General features: G+C 43.2%; 1 protein-coding gene across 1 annotated transcript; it reads right to left on the minus strand.

Annotated features, from left to right (window-relative positions):
• Positions 1–1,315: 1,315 nt before the first annotated feature.
• On the minus strand, positions 1,316–5,404 carry LOC148320117 (UDP-glucuronosyltransferase 1-2-like). The gene is made up of 4 exons (XM_088279302.1): positions 5,353–5,404; positions 4,836–5,119; positions 3,308–4,003; positions 1,316–2,659 (listed from the first exon to the last, which is right to left on the minus strand). The coding sequence occupies exons 1-4, from the start codon at positions 5,354–5,356 to the stop codon at positions 2,078–2,080; spliced, it is 1,566 nt and encodes a 521-aa protein (XP_088135428.1). The 5' UTR covers positions 5,357–5,404; the 3' UTR covers positions 1,316–2,077.
• Positions 5,405–16,373: the final 10,969 nt, after the last annotated feature.

Here is a 16,373-nt window from a genome sequence, read left to right on the forward strand (position 1 = left end):
TGATTCTGAAAGCATGTACATTAGTTTTGATTGTGTCTTGAATTGTCTTTCACGTTGACTTTGATTTGAGAAAATCCATCCGTATGTGCGTGTCTTAAATCACGGTGGAGCGAGTGCAAAATTAGCGGTAATAACAAAACAAAGAAACTCTCGATGTATCATTGGGTGCCGTCACCACCTTAAACTGATCGGTGGCTCTTATGAGCCCCTCGGGCCGTCTCAAGTTAGCACAAGCGCACCTGGCCTGGCGTCAAGAGAAGAAAAGACAAATGTTGGCTTAGGAGGCGTGTTCCCGACCAACGCAGGATGAGGCTTGAACGCAAACTTTTCAACGACACGTTTGGAGTTTCTTCCTCCCAGGAAGATGTTCAAGTTGTCAGGAAAAAAAACTCTTGAAAATCATCTCAGAGCGTCTTTGATATTTCTGAAAATATACGTCAATGTATCGTTACTGAAGAATCTAAGAATTTCAAATCTCTTTTGATGTTTCAGAAAAAGCTGTTGACGGAGACTAAATCTTTGTGTAACCGCTTCGTTCTCGACATTGTCTTTGAAAACGCATGAATGGGTTTGGTTGAAGATTTTTTGGGGGAAGAAATTGTCATTGATGTTCAACATCCCACCCTGTGTAATGTGGCGTCTGTGTCATTTCTAGAAGGTCTTTGATGGTTTTCCAGCAAACCCATCACTTTAGACGTCTCCGTCTTTCTTGTCTCTGCGATTGGACCGCTACTTCCATCCCCAGGTGCCGTCCCAGAGCCTGAGCCAAAAAGCTTCGCCGCACTTCGCTCCTCCCGAGTGGGCCGCCAGACGGCTCGGCTCGGCGCTCGGCCGATCGCCCGCCCCCGTCTGTCCGCGTCGAGCTGGCTAAATTAGCAGCAGATGAAACCACAGAGGCCACATCTGCTTCTTTTGGGCTGGGACTCGTCAAATCGACCATGACGCAGTACAGTAAGAAATGTGCCAGTCCAATTCCAAAACTTGAAATTCATCTCCAAAGTCGCGCGGCGTTTGAACGTGTTTTATCGGCGGAAAGAAACAGACGTCAAATTAGAGCTAGTTGATATGTCGCTCTCATGCTAATAAGATATTTTGCCGATTGGTTAATGTTCAAGAAAAAAATATCTTGTGCTAGTTGTACATCAGGAGACGATGAGACGATTTGGAACGAACGATCATCCCACAACTGCTCACATTGAAAGATCATTTTTCGAGTTTTTAGTCACCCATGTTCACGAAACTGCGTCAGATTGTCTGTATCAAAATCAACTGCTCCGACAACGAGAAAAAAAGACACGTTTGGTTTCCTAATTACTGTATTTTGACATTTGTGGTCATTTAATATGATTTATTACTACAAGCAGAGCTTTTTTTTTTGCGTTTTTCCAATGAAACAATTGTCTTGTGTCATCTTGTTTTCTGCTCTATTTATTGGCATGCGACGGTCAAAGAGTCTGTTGGATTTCTGTGAAAAAGGCGTGGTTGTAGTGACCAGAATGTCCTTGGAAGAAACACAGATAAAAACATGTGTGAAACACGGGGAAGATGATGATGATGATGACTCCATTTTGTTTGATTGTGTGCAGGGATGTATATTGGGAAGTCAACAAAATCCTCAGCATTCCCAGCCACGGTGACTTCATCTTCCCTGCCAGAACACAAAGGAGCTTTTTCTGAACATTTGGCCCGCCACACGAACCCGTGTACAGTAAAAAGCAAGCAAGACTTAAAAATCAGCGGAAATTGTTTTGGGTGTTCGCAAAAAAAAAAAGAAAAAAAAGGGGGACACTGAAGTCTAAATCGCTTTTGAAGCGAAAAATCTAAATTGTCTTTGCAAGTTGAGAAATTCGTACATTGAAATTTCTAGATCAGCTTGGGTGTTTTCATTTCATCGTTAAAGGTGAAATCATCATCATTATCGGGCACGATATCCCTCGTTTCAAATTCTAGTTTGAAACTCGAATCTTATCTTACCTTAAAACCTCGCATTGGTTTCAAACTCGAATTACGAGGCCAGATGCAAATATCCATAAAAAGATTGTATTGGTCACAAGTCGGGCTACCACTTTGAAAAGTCCTATTGTTGTTTTGCTTTGTCTTTTCTCGCCTTTTTGCAGCAGAAGAACCTGACGAGAGCCACGGCGGACAACATTGGCACAGCTGCAACGGCCGACAGCAGCAAGGCCACGTCAACGCCGTAGTACGCGTACCAGGGCATCTCGTAGGCCCGGGTGCGCATGTGCGGCGCCCCCTTGTGTCGCATCACATACTCCACCCAGAAGACGGCCCGATCCATGGGCCTCATGGGCTGATCCCGATGAAGTTCCGACAGCCTCCGCATGTTGCGCCGGTAGCTGTCCTGGCTCAGAACCTCCTTGAGGCTGCTCTCAAATCCTTGGCTGAGGTGCGCCAACTCCAGGACCTTGGCGGCTCCTCTGTGCTCCAAGCGCACCAAGTTGTCAAACTGGTCGAAGAAAAGCGGAATGCCCAGCACGGGGACGCCGTGGAAAATGGCCTCCTGGAGTCCGTTGGTGCCCCCGTGGGCCACAAAGACTTTGGTCTGAGGGTGGCCCAGGAGATCCTTTTGGGGCATCCAGTCCACCATCAGGGTGTTGTTGGCCAGCGTGGACGGCCGAGGGCCCTTGTGGCGCCAAATCACCTAAACGGTGAAAGACAAAGCATAGTGTTGTCAGTGGGATTTTAGTTCAGTTTGGTCATTGAGCAACCCCCGAAAGGGGGCGGGGGGGTCATAACAAACAATTGTGGTTTGTCTAGTATGAGACGTTTTTTTATCAGCTGCCTCAAAGGTGATGGCCACCCTTGTTTCTGAGATAGTACGTCACGCAAGCTAAATAAACTGCGCGTTGCGTAAAGCACAAAAAAAAGCATGGTAGTTCCGTGCATTTTCATGTCACATAACGCTACTGCCTATTCTGGCTGCAGAGAGTCGCAGGCATGCTGGAGCCTATCCCAGACGTCTTCAGGCAGTTGGCAGGGTACACCCCGTACTGGTTGCCAGCCAATCACAGGGCACACAAAGACAAACAAACACTTGAGTTCCCACTCACACTTAGGGACCATTTAGAGTGTCCAATGTACCTGGCATGCATGTTTTTGGAATGTGGGAGGAAACCGGAGTACCCGGAGAAAACCCTGGGAGGGAACACGCAAACTCCACAGAATCGAACGCTGCACCTTTGCACTGTGAGGCGGACGTGCTATCCACTGTGCTGCACTTTTCACGTTAATATGTCATATATTTGATTTTGTGCGGAGCCAAAGCATTTTCTCACGACCATTCCATCACCTTCTGTGGTAACTTGGCAAAAACGGCGGCGATTTCCTCCGCGTCGCTCTCGGGCATAGCATTGACCAGACTGCCGAGACTCATGATGACCACGCCGTGCTCTCCAGCGCTCTGTACAAAGTCCTCCAGGTGCGCAGGCAGCGGGCTGGCGGCCCGACACTGGAAGCCCCCGATGTAGATCACATTGGGCATGGTGGGCCGTGGAAAGTCAAAGACAAAATCGGTTCGGAAGAGCCAAATGTCGGCCTGTTGTAGGAGCGAGATGATGTCACAACCGCCCGGGATGTGCTTCTTGCAGAGGTTGCTGTAGATGGGCTCGATCAGGATTTTCTGCTGGAGGGTGACCAGGACGTAGAAGAAGATGTTCGTAACCCTCTGGAAGAAGTCCATTTTGTCCGTCAGGCCTGAGCCCGGCATGGGGACGTAGGAGAGGGGTGAGGGGGCCATGGCGAAGTGGCCCTCACCGCCATGGATCCAGCGTGCGTTGAGCACCAGAGGAAGTTCCAAGTACTTGGCCAGAATCACGCCAGGAGTGATGGCCGGGTCGGTCAGCACCAGATCGAAGTGGGAGTCCCTTAAACTCTGGACCCACTCGTCATCATCCAGCAACTTGGAGAGGGCGGCACCCCACACTGAGTGGGCCTTGTAGATGAAGTTGCTGAACACGCGGTGCATGGTGTTTCCTTGTCGGAGGTTCTGGGAAAAGTCCAACCATAATGTTTGACAAATGCTAACATTGCTAAACATTTGGGAATGCTAACATTTCTAAATACTTCACACCATAAAAAATGAAAGAATGAGGGTGCAGTCACTTTTAAATGTATTGCACCAGACCTCGCACTTTTGAACTGAAGCGGTTCGATGATTAATAAATTGGCTAATTTGGGCTGAGTTCATTGCAGGCGCTTCATTATCCAATCAGAATGAAGCTCATTGCATTTCAGAAATTAACAGCCAATCTGGTGTCCCGTTGTTGAGCAGCGCAAATCAGCTTCTTAGCATCTTCCCGGAAGTGTAGACTGCATGAAGCAGTTGCTTCACTATTTGTCTCTCTTTGGGTACGTTTTGTTTTTCCTGCCTCTGCTACAGCTCGCTTTAAAGAAAAAAAAACAAATCCTTGAAATGCACAGCGGAATGCTTAAAAGTTGCCGCAAGGCTATCAAAGTATGCGAATCATGAAACTATCCTGGTCACGGTGTGTCCTGGAGGTTTTTGGTGCTGTGATTTTTATTAATTTATTTTTTATTTTATTAGTTGCTAAGCTAATGACCATCAAGCTTGTGTGTGACTAAAATGCATTCGAAATTCTTTCCGTTTGAGGACGCTACTGAGATGTAGTTCTTCTGCGTCTTCCAGGCCACTGCAGGCCGTAAATCAGCCTATTGTTGGACTTGAACTGGACAGCTATCGTTTGCAACATCGACTTCATATCACTCCAACTTGATGATGACAAACATTGATTGGCCTTTATCAATTATTTGTTACAGGTTATTATAAAAAGAAAAAAAAAACATAATCGTGACGCTACCTTAATGAGCTCCTGTATAAATTCAAAAAAATCCTCCCATCCTCTGGCAACGTCGATGGTGACAGAGATGTAGAGCGGCGAGCTTTGGGGAATGTAGATGCTGTTGGAGGCTCTGATGACCGTCAGCTGGTGTCCTCGCAGGTGGAGCTCCTCCAGAAGAACTTTCATGTTGATCCAGTGACTGCCGTCCACCGGGAACACGAGGATGTTGCCCCCGTCACACCCTGGCGGACCCCCCGACAACGCTAACAAGACCAGCAGCAACGATGCAAGTGGTGGGGAGACTGGAACGTAGCAATTTTGGTCATGTGATGACAAAGGCATGGATTTCATTAGAAATGCTCATGGATCAAACACCTGTTGGGAATTTCCGACGACAAAGTTCTGCCAAATGTACACTCAACAGTCATGCAAAACGTGCATGCAAAAGTTTACAGAAAGCCAAAAGAAATTCACCTGGAAAGCTTTGATTGCATTTTAGGTTCATGCTGCAATTTCTGCCAAAAAGTGAACATACCCATGGTGTGGAGTCACAGCAAGCGTAGAAACGGGCGCTAGCGTGTCGCAATCTGAATGTTGGACTTGAAACTGGAGTCACAGGTTAACTTTTGATAATGGATCACCTGAAAAGATAAAGACCTTTATAATTCACTTTATGTCGCAAGCCCCATAGCTGGAAAACTGTTCATGTGCACCACATCAAGCTAAATCGTCAACGCGTTTCAATCGTCAACCACATTTACGAGTGGCGCTTAATGATTTAGAATGGTCGTGCTCAAGCTTTTTCTGCCAAGTACCACCTAATTTGTCTTGAATGAATGTTCATTTTTCCACTGTGCTCAATCCTGCTACATCCTATTAGCATAAATGCAAAAGTGATTTTTCATGTATTTGCTAATTCCATGCATAAAGCTCCCTCCAGTTACTTTCCTTCTTATTACACAAGTACCTGATAGCCCAGGGGTGGGCGAACTTTTTGATTGGCCGGCCACAATGGGTTCTAAAATTTGTGTTTTGGTCAACTCACCTCATCGGAGAAAAAAATATATATTAAATTTTAAATGAAAGTAATCAAAAGTATTATAACAATATATTGAAAAATCACAGTATTTTAGAAATTAAAACATTAACAAGGTTTATTCATTTAATTTTTTTACGAGTTCGACGGGCCGGATGAAAACGTTTGACGGGCCGCCTGTGGCCCCCGAGCCGTAGTTTGCCCACACCTGCGCTCGAATGTCTCCTGCAGCTTGCTACCAGACATGTCCAGATAGAACTGCTAGGAAGTATGAAAGTGTATTTCTCGCCATCAAACTCCACCTTTCCCTGTCGAAGTGAATGTAAATGTGCGCGACAGCAGCCAAGTTTTGTTTGCAAGTGGAAGTAAAACAGAATCCACCAATAAATGAATGAAGAAGCAGAAAACGGGATAGTAACGATGACCAAACGAGCAGCTGGTGAGCAGGCAGCCATGACTTGGCATCACCTTCCGAAGATGAATCTCTTTTGACAAAAGATGTTCATTCCTACTGCTTGGGCGTCAGGATCTCGGATGGAGGAAGCCATTGTGCAAGGTTTGTTGTCCGAAACAAAGCTGTGCAACCAAGCGATGAAGTGAAAAGCATGAGAATGACAGAAATGTTTGCACAGTAAGCAATGTCGGGGAGCACTCATTTAGGAAACTGCTCCCTTTTTTTTGGGAGGTGGGGGGGATTTTACAGATGTTTCCTGCTTCCTGTTCGCCGCTTTATCAAGGACTTGAAACATAGCCTGCCGCATCAGGTCAGTGCATTTAGCTCATCGTTTGACACAAACCATTTGAAATGTCAGATGTGTCTAGCCAGGTCCGCTATATTCGCCTGAACAAATAACGGTGGTGTTTTTTTGTTTTTTTTCAGGAGGATGACTCAAGTAGCTCTCGGGTTGCTCACACTACAATTGTTCAGGTTGAGTGACCGTGTTGCCAAAACAACTACAAAGGCCTTGTAGAATAATCCACAAAAAGATGCCCGGAAGAAAATGAGCCAACCGAAAACGGATCAAAAAGCTGCAGAGTAGTTTTATGACCTCAGCCATTATTTCGTGGATAAAACTAAAAATAAAAGACATTTTATTTTCTTTCTTTTTTCAGGAGAAGGAATTTGCTCTAAATTTTTATCTGCTTTCTTACAAAATGGCCGATGTTCTGTTCAATATCAAGCATGGCTACATGATTTTTATTTTTTTTTTGAGGGTGAATCCAATCTGGTATTTTTAACTTATTTAGTGTTGCTCAATGAAACTGAGACTTTAGGATTTAGATTTAGATTTAGATTTAGATTTAGAATGTGTTTCCATCAGGGAGTGCTAGTCAGTGAGTGCTGAGGGGGTCAGTGTGCAAAAGCAACTGAAATTCATAATAATGCGCAAAAAGAAAATGGAAAACAACATGAAGACGTGATTTGCAATTTAATGAAACGGGAAGGTCTAGTTAGCCTGACTGGAAAATCTCAAATGTCTGGGAAAATGTTTTTGCTTTTCCACCTGGGGCGTACTTACTTAGAATTAGTGCTCACAATAGCTTCAGGGCAGGGCTCGGGCAGGAAATAGATGATGAATGGAGCCGTCGCAGGACACCACAACAATGTGAGGGCCTTTGGCTTGACACGGCGCGATGACTCAATTGGAAAAGTCCACGAAGCCGATGACATGATATTTAAAACCAGCACCCAAATGTGTCCAGAAAATATGAGCGATGTTGGGACAAATCTCAGCGGGGGTGCAAAGTTCGTCGCACGGCGCATCAATCGTGCAACAGCGCATTCCTCGGTCTTGTTTCCATTGTCGGCAAGCAGGTTCCCGCTCGCCAAATAACTGCATGGATGTATTTGAAATGTGGATGATGTCAGCGTGCTAATATGACAGCTGAGCCAACAAAACACTCGGGTGCCAACCGGTTGACACGCGGGCCAGTACGTTCAGTTTTTTAAGGCTTTTTTCCTTGTTGATTTCCACACCTGCCATCGAGGGTCACTCCGGTTCATGGAGGATGACGTCAAAAGCACGGCAGACGTATTAAAACTCTTGATCAACGCTCACCATAATCCGATATCTGGTTGCCTGTAATCTTGTTGTGAATTGAGATCAAAGATAAATCTGATCAGAAAAGTTAACGGTGATCTCTGGTCACACTCCATCCATTTTCATCGGCACATATTTAAGGTATAGGTCAAAGCTAAATCAGATGTCCGATCACTCTGACCACGCAAAGGGAGAGGTGACTCATGCCAGAATCGCAAGTGTCACTCGGCACCATTTGGCCACGCATCGAAAAATCAGGAAATGTGAAATGGTGAAAAATTATTTCATGCCACAATTTAGTATTATGTTGTCACACGTTTCAGATATGTTAAAGTTGTTCTGAAACATCTCTTTGAATTCACTTTACAAGATCTTTTTGGGAAATCTGACATATGTTCAGCCTATTTTTTTTAAAATTGTATTTGTTTTTCAGGAAATAAAGACTAAGGGCAAGTCAGACCAGAAAAGGTAAATCTAACATCTGGTCACGCCAAGTTTTAAAGTAAGCTAAGCGATAACGGCTCTCGTTTCACTCGCTCGCGCAACGAGATTATATTTTATGCCACAAGCCTTTTTTATTTTTTATTTTCCGCACAGTAGCAAATGCGCAAATGCCCAAGACAAATGAAACCTTTCAGAATTGCCCCGCTTCGCACCCTCTCTTTACACACGCGCTTCCACACGAATTTGCATCATTCACAACAAAAAACAAAGTCACTCAGAATGTGCGTGCGTGTGCGTGCACGCGCTTGTGTGGTTGCGCAACACTCTCTACAGTCACGTTATCCGTGTGTGCAATCACGACTGTTGAGGAAAAAATGTGTGTGTATGTGTGAAGTGTGCACTGAACTCACGAGGAAAATGAATGTACATTTCTGTCACGTTTTTCATGAGTGACGCGCACGCGCACACGCGCGCACGCACGCGCAGCAAAACGTCTGTCATTCCTCGAGTGTTTGAATGTGTTGACTCTTAGAGCATTGTCATTTATTTTTTTTTGATGCTGTGTGGACTCAAGGCAAACAGTCCAAAGGGTCGTGATGTTGTTTTGGACACTATGAAAAAAAGTTTGATACTTCTCAATAGGAATCTAATTCGGGCATACGCATGCATGCCTGCATCTAATTTTAGAAACGACGGCACTGTGAGTTAAAGTCTGTGGACTGATGACATTGTAAAGTGTACCCTGTTTTGTGAAAATGTTTTGAAATTATATTTTTGGTGAATTGTCACTGCACAATATTCACAATGGTTCTTTTTTAAAAAACTTGATCACGAGTAAAACACTTCTTTTTAATAATGTCCACCCAATTTCATGCTACCAAGTGAAACAGGCTTCAAGTGAAGATGATTATTATTTTTTAATCTTCCCACTCTTTGAATTGATGGATCTAAAAATGCCCAGCTTCCTGCTCAGTTTTGCTCATGGGTCTTTCACACTGTTTCTTGTTGATCAGTGAAACTTGTGATTGTGTGGCGAAAAATTGTTTTTTACTTTCCAGGGAAAAGTCTTTTGCCTAAAATGTCAGCTTCCAACCAAAATGGCTTACTTTGAGTTCAGTTTCAGGAATAGGTCTTTGAAACCTTTTCCTGTGCCGTGTCTATTAAGACACGTCCACCAAATTTCTTGTTGATGGGTGAAACTGGAGACTTGGGCTGACTTTTTGTTCAAACTTTCAAAGAGAGAGAACTGACCTTAAATGTTCGTTTCAAACCAAATTTGATGCCTTCTTTTTCAGTTTAAAGTATAGGTGCCTGAGCCTTTCTTTTTTGCGCGCTTCCTGTCATCCATTACAAGTCCACCTTTTTTGGGGGGGACACTGGTGTTGAGGGCTACATTATTCTAGTGTTACAGAACATTAAGACCCCCCCACGAGTAATTTTATTCATGGAAAGAATAAAAACATTATACAAGAACCTCTGGGAATTGTGGCTTAGTGGAAATTGCTCACTGAACATGACAGGATCCACAAAGCTTTCAAACCAGCCCACAAATGCACGTAGGCCAAATGTGAGGCGACATTGAGCCAAGACACATCAGTTTGCCTTCCTGTTACCCGAGCCTGATTGTTGCCCACTCAGGGCCGATGCACTGCGTCTTAACTGCATCCCCAGTCCGTATTTAAACCGACGTAGTCCACATTACAACAGCGGCCGCACGCCTGCCAAACGCTGTTCAAGTTTACGAGCGTGGACGCGAGCCAGTGGACTGTTTCCTGCTTGCTCAACATTACAACATTCCCGACGGCAAGGAAGCCAAAACGTGCCGTGTGTTTATCACCTGCTTAAGACTGGCACTTCGTTTAGGTGGCGTTAAACCGCCTAGCCTGACGACTGCGAGTGAAATTAGGGTGTTGCGACTAGGCGAGCGGCTTCTATACAATGAAATGTAGTGCGGAGTATGGTCAGAATAAGAAAATAAAAATGCTTCATACTTCAAATCTGTGTTGTGTTACCATGACAACTTGTTTTTTGTTTTTTTTTTGTCTCTTTGTGCGGCCCGTTACCGGTCCGCGGACCGGCGGTTATGTGGGGTCTATTGATTTAAAATAAAGGCAGATTCCTTGCAGTCAGTAAGTCTGCCCATGCAGCCAAATGTCTGCAAATATAATCATCTTACATAAATGCCGCGTTCACACCATGATGTCATCTTCCAGATGTAATGTGTATGAACATGTTGGCTTTCTTCAGCCTTTCCAACACGGCCTCCACCTGTCAGGCATCAGCGCCTCCGCTTGCCTCGGCCCAGCCATTCAAAACGAATACGCCCGCACGTTTTGCTAGCCCGCGCCATGAAAGTCGGAAGGCGGACTGACAACTACTCGCCTCTCAGGGGGGAAGGAGGAGTGTGGGCTTCATTTATTATTTTATTTTAGTGTTTGTCGCTTACCAAAGATGGCAGCTCACCCCCACAATGACAAGTCAAAGGTAGTCATACAATTTGGTTTGAAGCATGAACGCAAAGTTTGATGACTCACCATTTTTTTTTTTTTTGAAATCCAGACCAGTTTGATAAGAATTATTTCACGATCAAACCCACAAAAAGACTCAAGTCACCATGCTTGAAACCCCAAATGAGGTCTGCCATTTTGGATTGAAGCACAGCAGCAAAGTGTGATGACCCCATCATGAATTTTTTTTCTCCATTCAGCCCCTCAAGCCAGTATCACTCAGCAACTTAAAATAAGATAGGAATGTCTATCATGAATAGACCCAGAAAATTTTGAGACATCTGCCATTATGGTTTGGAGTGGTTATATTTAATCCATTCTAGCCATTTGTATGCTTCTTTAACTCATTCAATACCATTGACGGATAAATACGTCAAAATCCATTTTTTTTTACTGGGCTGGTCGTGAATGAGTTAAAGACACGCTTGTCCCATTGCCCCCAACCCTAATCAAATAATTTGACTATATTTTTTTTCAAAGTGGTAGTCCCAAATGTCTACATATTAAGATCAGATGTCTGTTAACGTTGTCTTGTCACACTTGTGAGTTCCCATTTGAGTCGCGACTTGTCTTTGAGCAAAGGCCGCAAACGACAAGCACGCTCGTCCATCTTTCTCCATTCTTGTCCACTGAGGTCACGACACGTGCGAGCACATGAAAGCGTTGCCTTTTGTTGACTTTGCAAGCGCACTTTTCTCGTTCGCTCTCACTTTGCTGCTTTACACTTTTGGATTTTGGGCTTTAATTTTGCGCGGCTCCTTGTGAGCATTACAAACACGAGCTTCTGTTGCGGAACGTTCTTTGTGGGTGGCGACATCTCATTTAAGAGTCAAAAGGCTCATAAAACTGGACTTCACTTTTTTTTAAAAGGGACTCAACATATTAGGTGAGGTTTTAAAAAATGCAGTCAAATTTTCTTTTATTTTGCTCACTTTTTCTCTGTTGTCTGCAAGCAGGTCAGGGGGGCAAATGAGAAGCTGTACTCATTTGTATTACCTGGCGTAAAAAAAGAGGGGTGGAGGGCTGAAATAAAAAAATAAAATAAAATGGGTATGAAAAAGATTTTATTCTAGGAAATTATTTTGGTTATTATGAAAAGTTTTTATGATCATTAACGTACGAATTATTTGATCAAATAAAAATAGTTTCCGTGTTTTCAATATATTAATGAACAAACTATTTAGTGACACAATGACAAACATTAACCCCAATTTATTTTTTAATCAATTCAGTCGTTGTATTGCTGAATTAATAAGATTTAAAAAAAAAAAAATTCCAATACATATCTTCTATTTACAAGAAATCAATTCATTTTTTAATGAGCTACGTCAATAAAAATGACAAAAATGTTGACCAGAAAATTACCCAAAAAAATGAAACAAATCTTCAAAATTTGTTCAGTAGCACCTGTTGAATTTGACGCTTTAACACAAAATAGGATGGACATGCTTATCACAACAGTGCACAAAAAATAAGACTCAAGGAACCATGCCCAAAACCAAACAGGAAGTCGGCCATTTTGGTATGAAGCCACGCTGCTTGCAGCTTTCATGATGTTCCACTTTCTCTCCCTGCACGCTAGCAAAGAAAAGCGATGCCGTGTTGGGCTGTGACTCGATGAGCTCATCATGGAATGACTCTGCAAATACGGCAGCAGTCAACGTTTGCCTTCTGCCGTGTCCTCAACACACAGACAACCATGACAGTGGCATTGAAAACAAACATGGAGCACGACACCCAACGTTCCAGATCTGGATCAGATCACGGTAACACCTGGGCGCATCCACTTTGAGTCCCGGTAAGACGTGATATGTTGAGTGAAGAATTTTGCACCTTTAGCAAGGAATCATTTTAAGGTGATAATAGGGAGTCATTAGCGCGGGCGAATGGTTGCATGGCTAAGTCATGTCGGCGGAAGTTTCTTTCTTCTTTATCATGTTTTTTTTTAAACAGCTGCCAAGCACTTGTTGTTTGTTAGTTGTGATTATTTAAATATACACAGCTGATTTCTGCGAAGCAAGGTACCAGATTCATCCAGATCAAGATTTCTTTTCTTTCTTTTTTCATACAGACGGAAAAATTAACCAATCAAAAGTGGTCCAGTTCTGACGTGGCGACGTTTGTTAAACAAATACAGAATTAGATTAGATCAACAAAAAAATTTCTACAATAAAATTTTATTTATTTGAGTAAATCTTAAAAAAAAGTCTAAAGTCGTAATCTTGTAAGGAGACCGATTTTGTAAAAATCTTTTTCTCAAGAAAGAAACATTTCTCAAGGTTGAAATAATTGAAAAAGTGCCAATGTTCCAAGAACAAAGTTGTATTTTAATGAGAGAAAAACATATGCCCGTGTGTGTGTGCAAAAACGGAGTTGTTTTGTGTTACCAGTTTGATTTCAGCAGAGGTCCACTGAGTGCACTCTGTTGGCCTTCAAGTTGTCTTGTGGGGACCCCCGCTGAGTGTTTGTGTATTTCTCCTGATTGCAAAATATTGAAATAAACATTAGCTCGGTCACACTCCAAATACTTCATTAAAGCATAAACGCTTCAAGGCCGGCGTCTTTTTACGTCTCCGTCCTGAAAAGTTCAAGCCACCAGCGATGCAGCGGAGCTCTTCCCAACCGGGGTGTTTCGGATGTGCGCTGGATTGGCCTCCGCCCCCACGCCGCTCGTGTTTGACAATGGGGTCCATTTGTGGTAACGTTTAAGAAAGTGACTCATTGCCTGCTGGCCTGCGACCGGCTGACTTCTTTTATGATGCGCCATACAGCAGGGAGGCACGCAGATGATGAAGTCATACCGAAGTGAGTGGGATGTCATTCACATCCCTCTAGAAATGGCTTCATCGTTGCATTGTTGTTCCTAGGATTTGGAATAATTCAGACCCTGAAGCTGGTTCGACTTAGCGACATGAAATTTGGTATGCATGTCTACAATGGGCAGTCCGGCAGAAAGTCCCAAGAACGTACGCCCTCAGACACGAGTGACATGCCTTGTCGAGACACAGATAAACAAGGTCTTGAATTTTTGAGTCCTGTATATGGTACTGTTAGTTTAAATAAAGGGTTTAAAAAAATGGCAAGTCAGTGTGCTTTCAGCCCAATGTTGAACAGAGAGTGCCATCTACTGGAGTCCCAAAATACTACAACTGGTTCATGACGCAGACTTGAAGCTTCATTTACCCATCACTACTTGTCAAGGTCTAAGTATCCGGACTTTCCAAAATTTCAGCCTCTGGGCCACTGGTTCGACTTAGCAACATGAAATTTAGCGGCCGTCTATATGAATGGCAGACCGAGAAAAATAACTCAAGAACATTTGGCTGAAAATTCATGGGAGATGACTCGTCATAAAACGGGAAACTGACAAGTCAGCTACGCAAACTCTTAGCCTTATTTTGAAAATCCAGCCCCTTAAACAGTTCGACCTACCACCGTGAAATTTGGGGAACAGCTATGCCGAGGGAAGTCGAAAAAAAATCCAGGCATGAAAATACATCTCAATTTAGCCAGTATGTTCAAAACCGTCATTTTAGGGGCGTATTCTCCAATTACTGTGAAAGTTAAAGCTTGTTTACCAGACAGACGGGCGGATCTAAATGATTCAAAATAGGACTTTCTATCATTGGATGAGATGTCAAAGATTGATGACTCGCCATCATATACAAAAGCCATAACTCAGCTCCACAGGGTGGAGGGCCTCGCGCTACTGAGCTCATTTTTGGGGGTCACGCCCACCACTATTTCTGGACATCAATTTAATGCAAGATCACCACGCCTGCTATGTTTGGTGAGTTTTTCAGCTACAATAATTACAGTGAAAATGTTATTTTTCATATTTGGCTATTAATCTAATAAATAAACCTTCGGGGTTGGTTTTAAATGTATTTATTTAGATATGACTGCACAGCCGTAAAAAGAGGTAGGTCGAACAGTCGTCTGGAAGTTGTAGTTCTCTTTATGTGCAGCTTGGTTTGTTATTTTCGTCTGTCTCTCTAACTCAGAAGTAGGCAAACTTTTTGATTGGTGGGCCACAATGGGTTCTAAAATCTCACAGTGGGGCCGGACCATGAGCAGATGGATGGAGTTTTTTGGTAACCTCACCTCATCGGCGAAAAAAAATACATTTAATTTTAAAAGCATAACGAAAACATGACAACAAAATATCTGTCATTGACACGCCACAGTGTTTTGAAAATAAAACATTAACAAGGTTTATTCATTTAAATTTTTTTCAAGTTCGGCGGGCCGGATTAAAATGTTTAACGGGCCGCATGTGGCCCCCGGGCCGTAGTTTGCCACGACTGGTCTAACTGCTAGAGGTACGTGTCGCTGTTCTGCTGTTCTTCTGGTATCTATTGTTTGTCCTTTAATGTGTGTTCTAATTTCCTGCTAATTTATATCACACCATATGGAAAGCGGTTTGTTAGAGCTCCAATTGTTGTGAGTTGCGCTATATAAATAAAGTTGTATTGTATTGTATAAGAATGAAGCAAGAAAGCTGAAGACAGGATGTGCAATTTTGAATTCTTGCATTCTCAGGAGGTTGGGGAAATTACAGGATGGCTGATGTGATTGTTTGATGACATTTTTTGACCCCAAGAGGGAGGCACTGCTTCTTCTGAATTATTTATTTATTTATTCTGAGTGCTTCTGAGGTGTCACAGAATGGACGTCAAAGAATTAAATGATGGCGGACCTTTATTCTTCCATGACGATGCATTAGCGGTCGTGACCGCTGTTACTTTTGGATTCCGTCTTTAATTATCTGAATTTCCTCTTTTCCTGTCTGTGACTCCCATTTCCATCTTCTTCCGGACTGATCGGAACCGGACCAAATGTTTCTTTCGCACAACACTGCAGCTATTCAGTGTTCAATTTTTAATCAAGTGGAGTTGAAAGCAAGCCCAGTGGACGCCCTCTCTATTATTTGGCTTGGCCACCAGGCCCCCGTGAGACGGGACTTTGGAGAGGCGGATGTTCTGTTTGGACAAAATACTTTGAACTGAGCCATGGGGCCAGCATCACTCAGCAGGGGTCCGCCTATGCAATTCAATTTCCCCAGCAAAGTGGATGGATAGAGTCTTATATGAATCGCATCATTTGTTTGATTACGAGATTTTAATCACAGTCCGGCGACCTTGTTTCCGAATGATGTGAATGGTTTTCGAGAACAGGGAACGCACTTTTCTTCTGGCTCGTTGGTTGGATAACAACTACAGATGAAACAGGATAAACAATTCATTCAATTTCAAACAAAAACATCTTGGTTAGGAGCATTATCACAATAATGAATTGTCAAAAATTACAACAATCACTCGGAGAAGCACTGAAAGTTTACTCTGAAATTACAAACAGGAACCATGTGTTCTTTTTGAAAATTATAAATCATAAACAGAACATTAGAAATCGTAAACGGCAGCAATCAAAATGAGGCTAGGCTAGATTTGAAGTGTTGCCAAACATGGTTGTAACGATGTAGAAAAATGACCAAACAACACAGTCTGGAAAGTTATCATGATTTCTC

Source organism: Idiotropiscis lumnitzeri, chromosome 17 (assembly GCF_059441095.1).
Source record: "Idiotropiscis lumnitzeri isolate Australia: NSW breed Sydney's pygmy pipehorse chromosome 17, RoL_Ilum_1.0, whole genome shotgun sequence".
NCBI classification, from domain to species: Eukaryota; Metazoa; Chordata; class Actinopteri; order Syngnathiformes; family Syngnathidae; genus Idiotropiscis; species Idiotropiscis lumnitzeri.

Coding starts and splice junctions, on each gene's coding strand:
- LOC148320117 (XM_088279302.1), bottom strand. Junction 4,004..4,835: donor TTATACAGGAGCTCATTAAG/GTAGCGTCACGA, acceptor GACTTTTCCCAG/AACCTCCGACAAGGAAACAC. Junction 2,660..3,307: donor TTGCCAAGTTACCACAGAAG/GTGATGGAATGG, acceptor TTCACCGTTTAG/GTGATTTGGCGCCACAAGGG.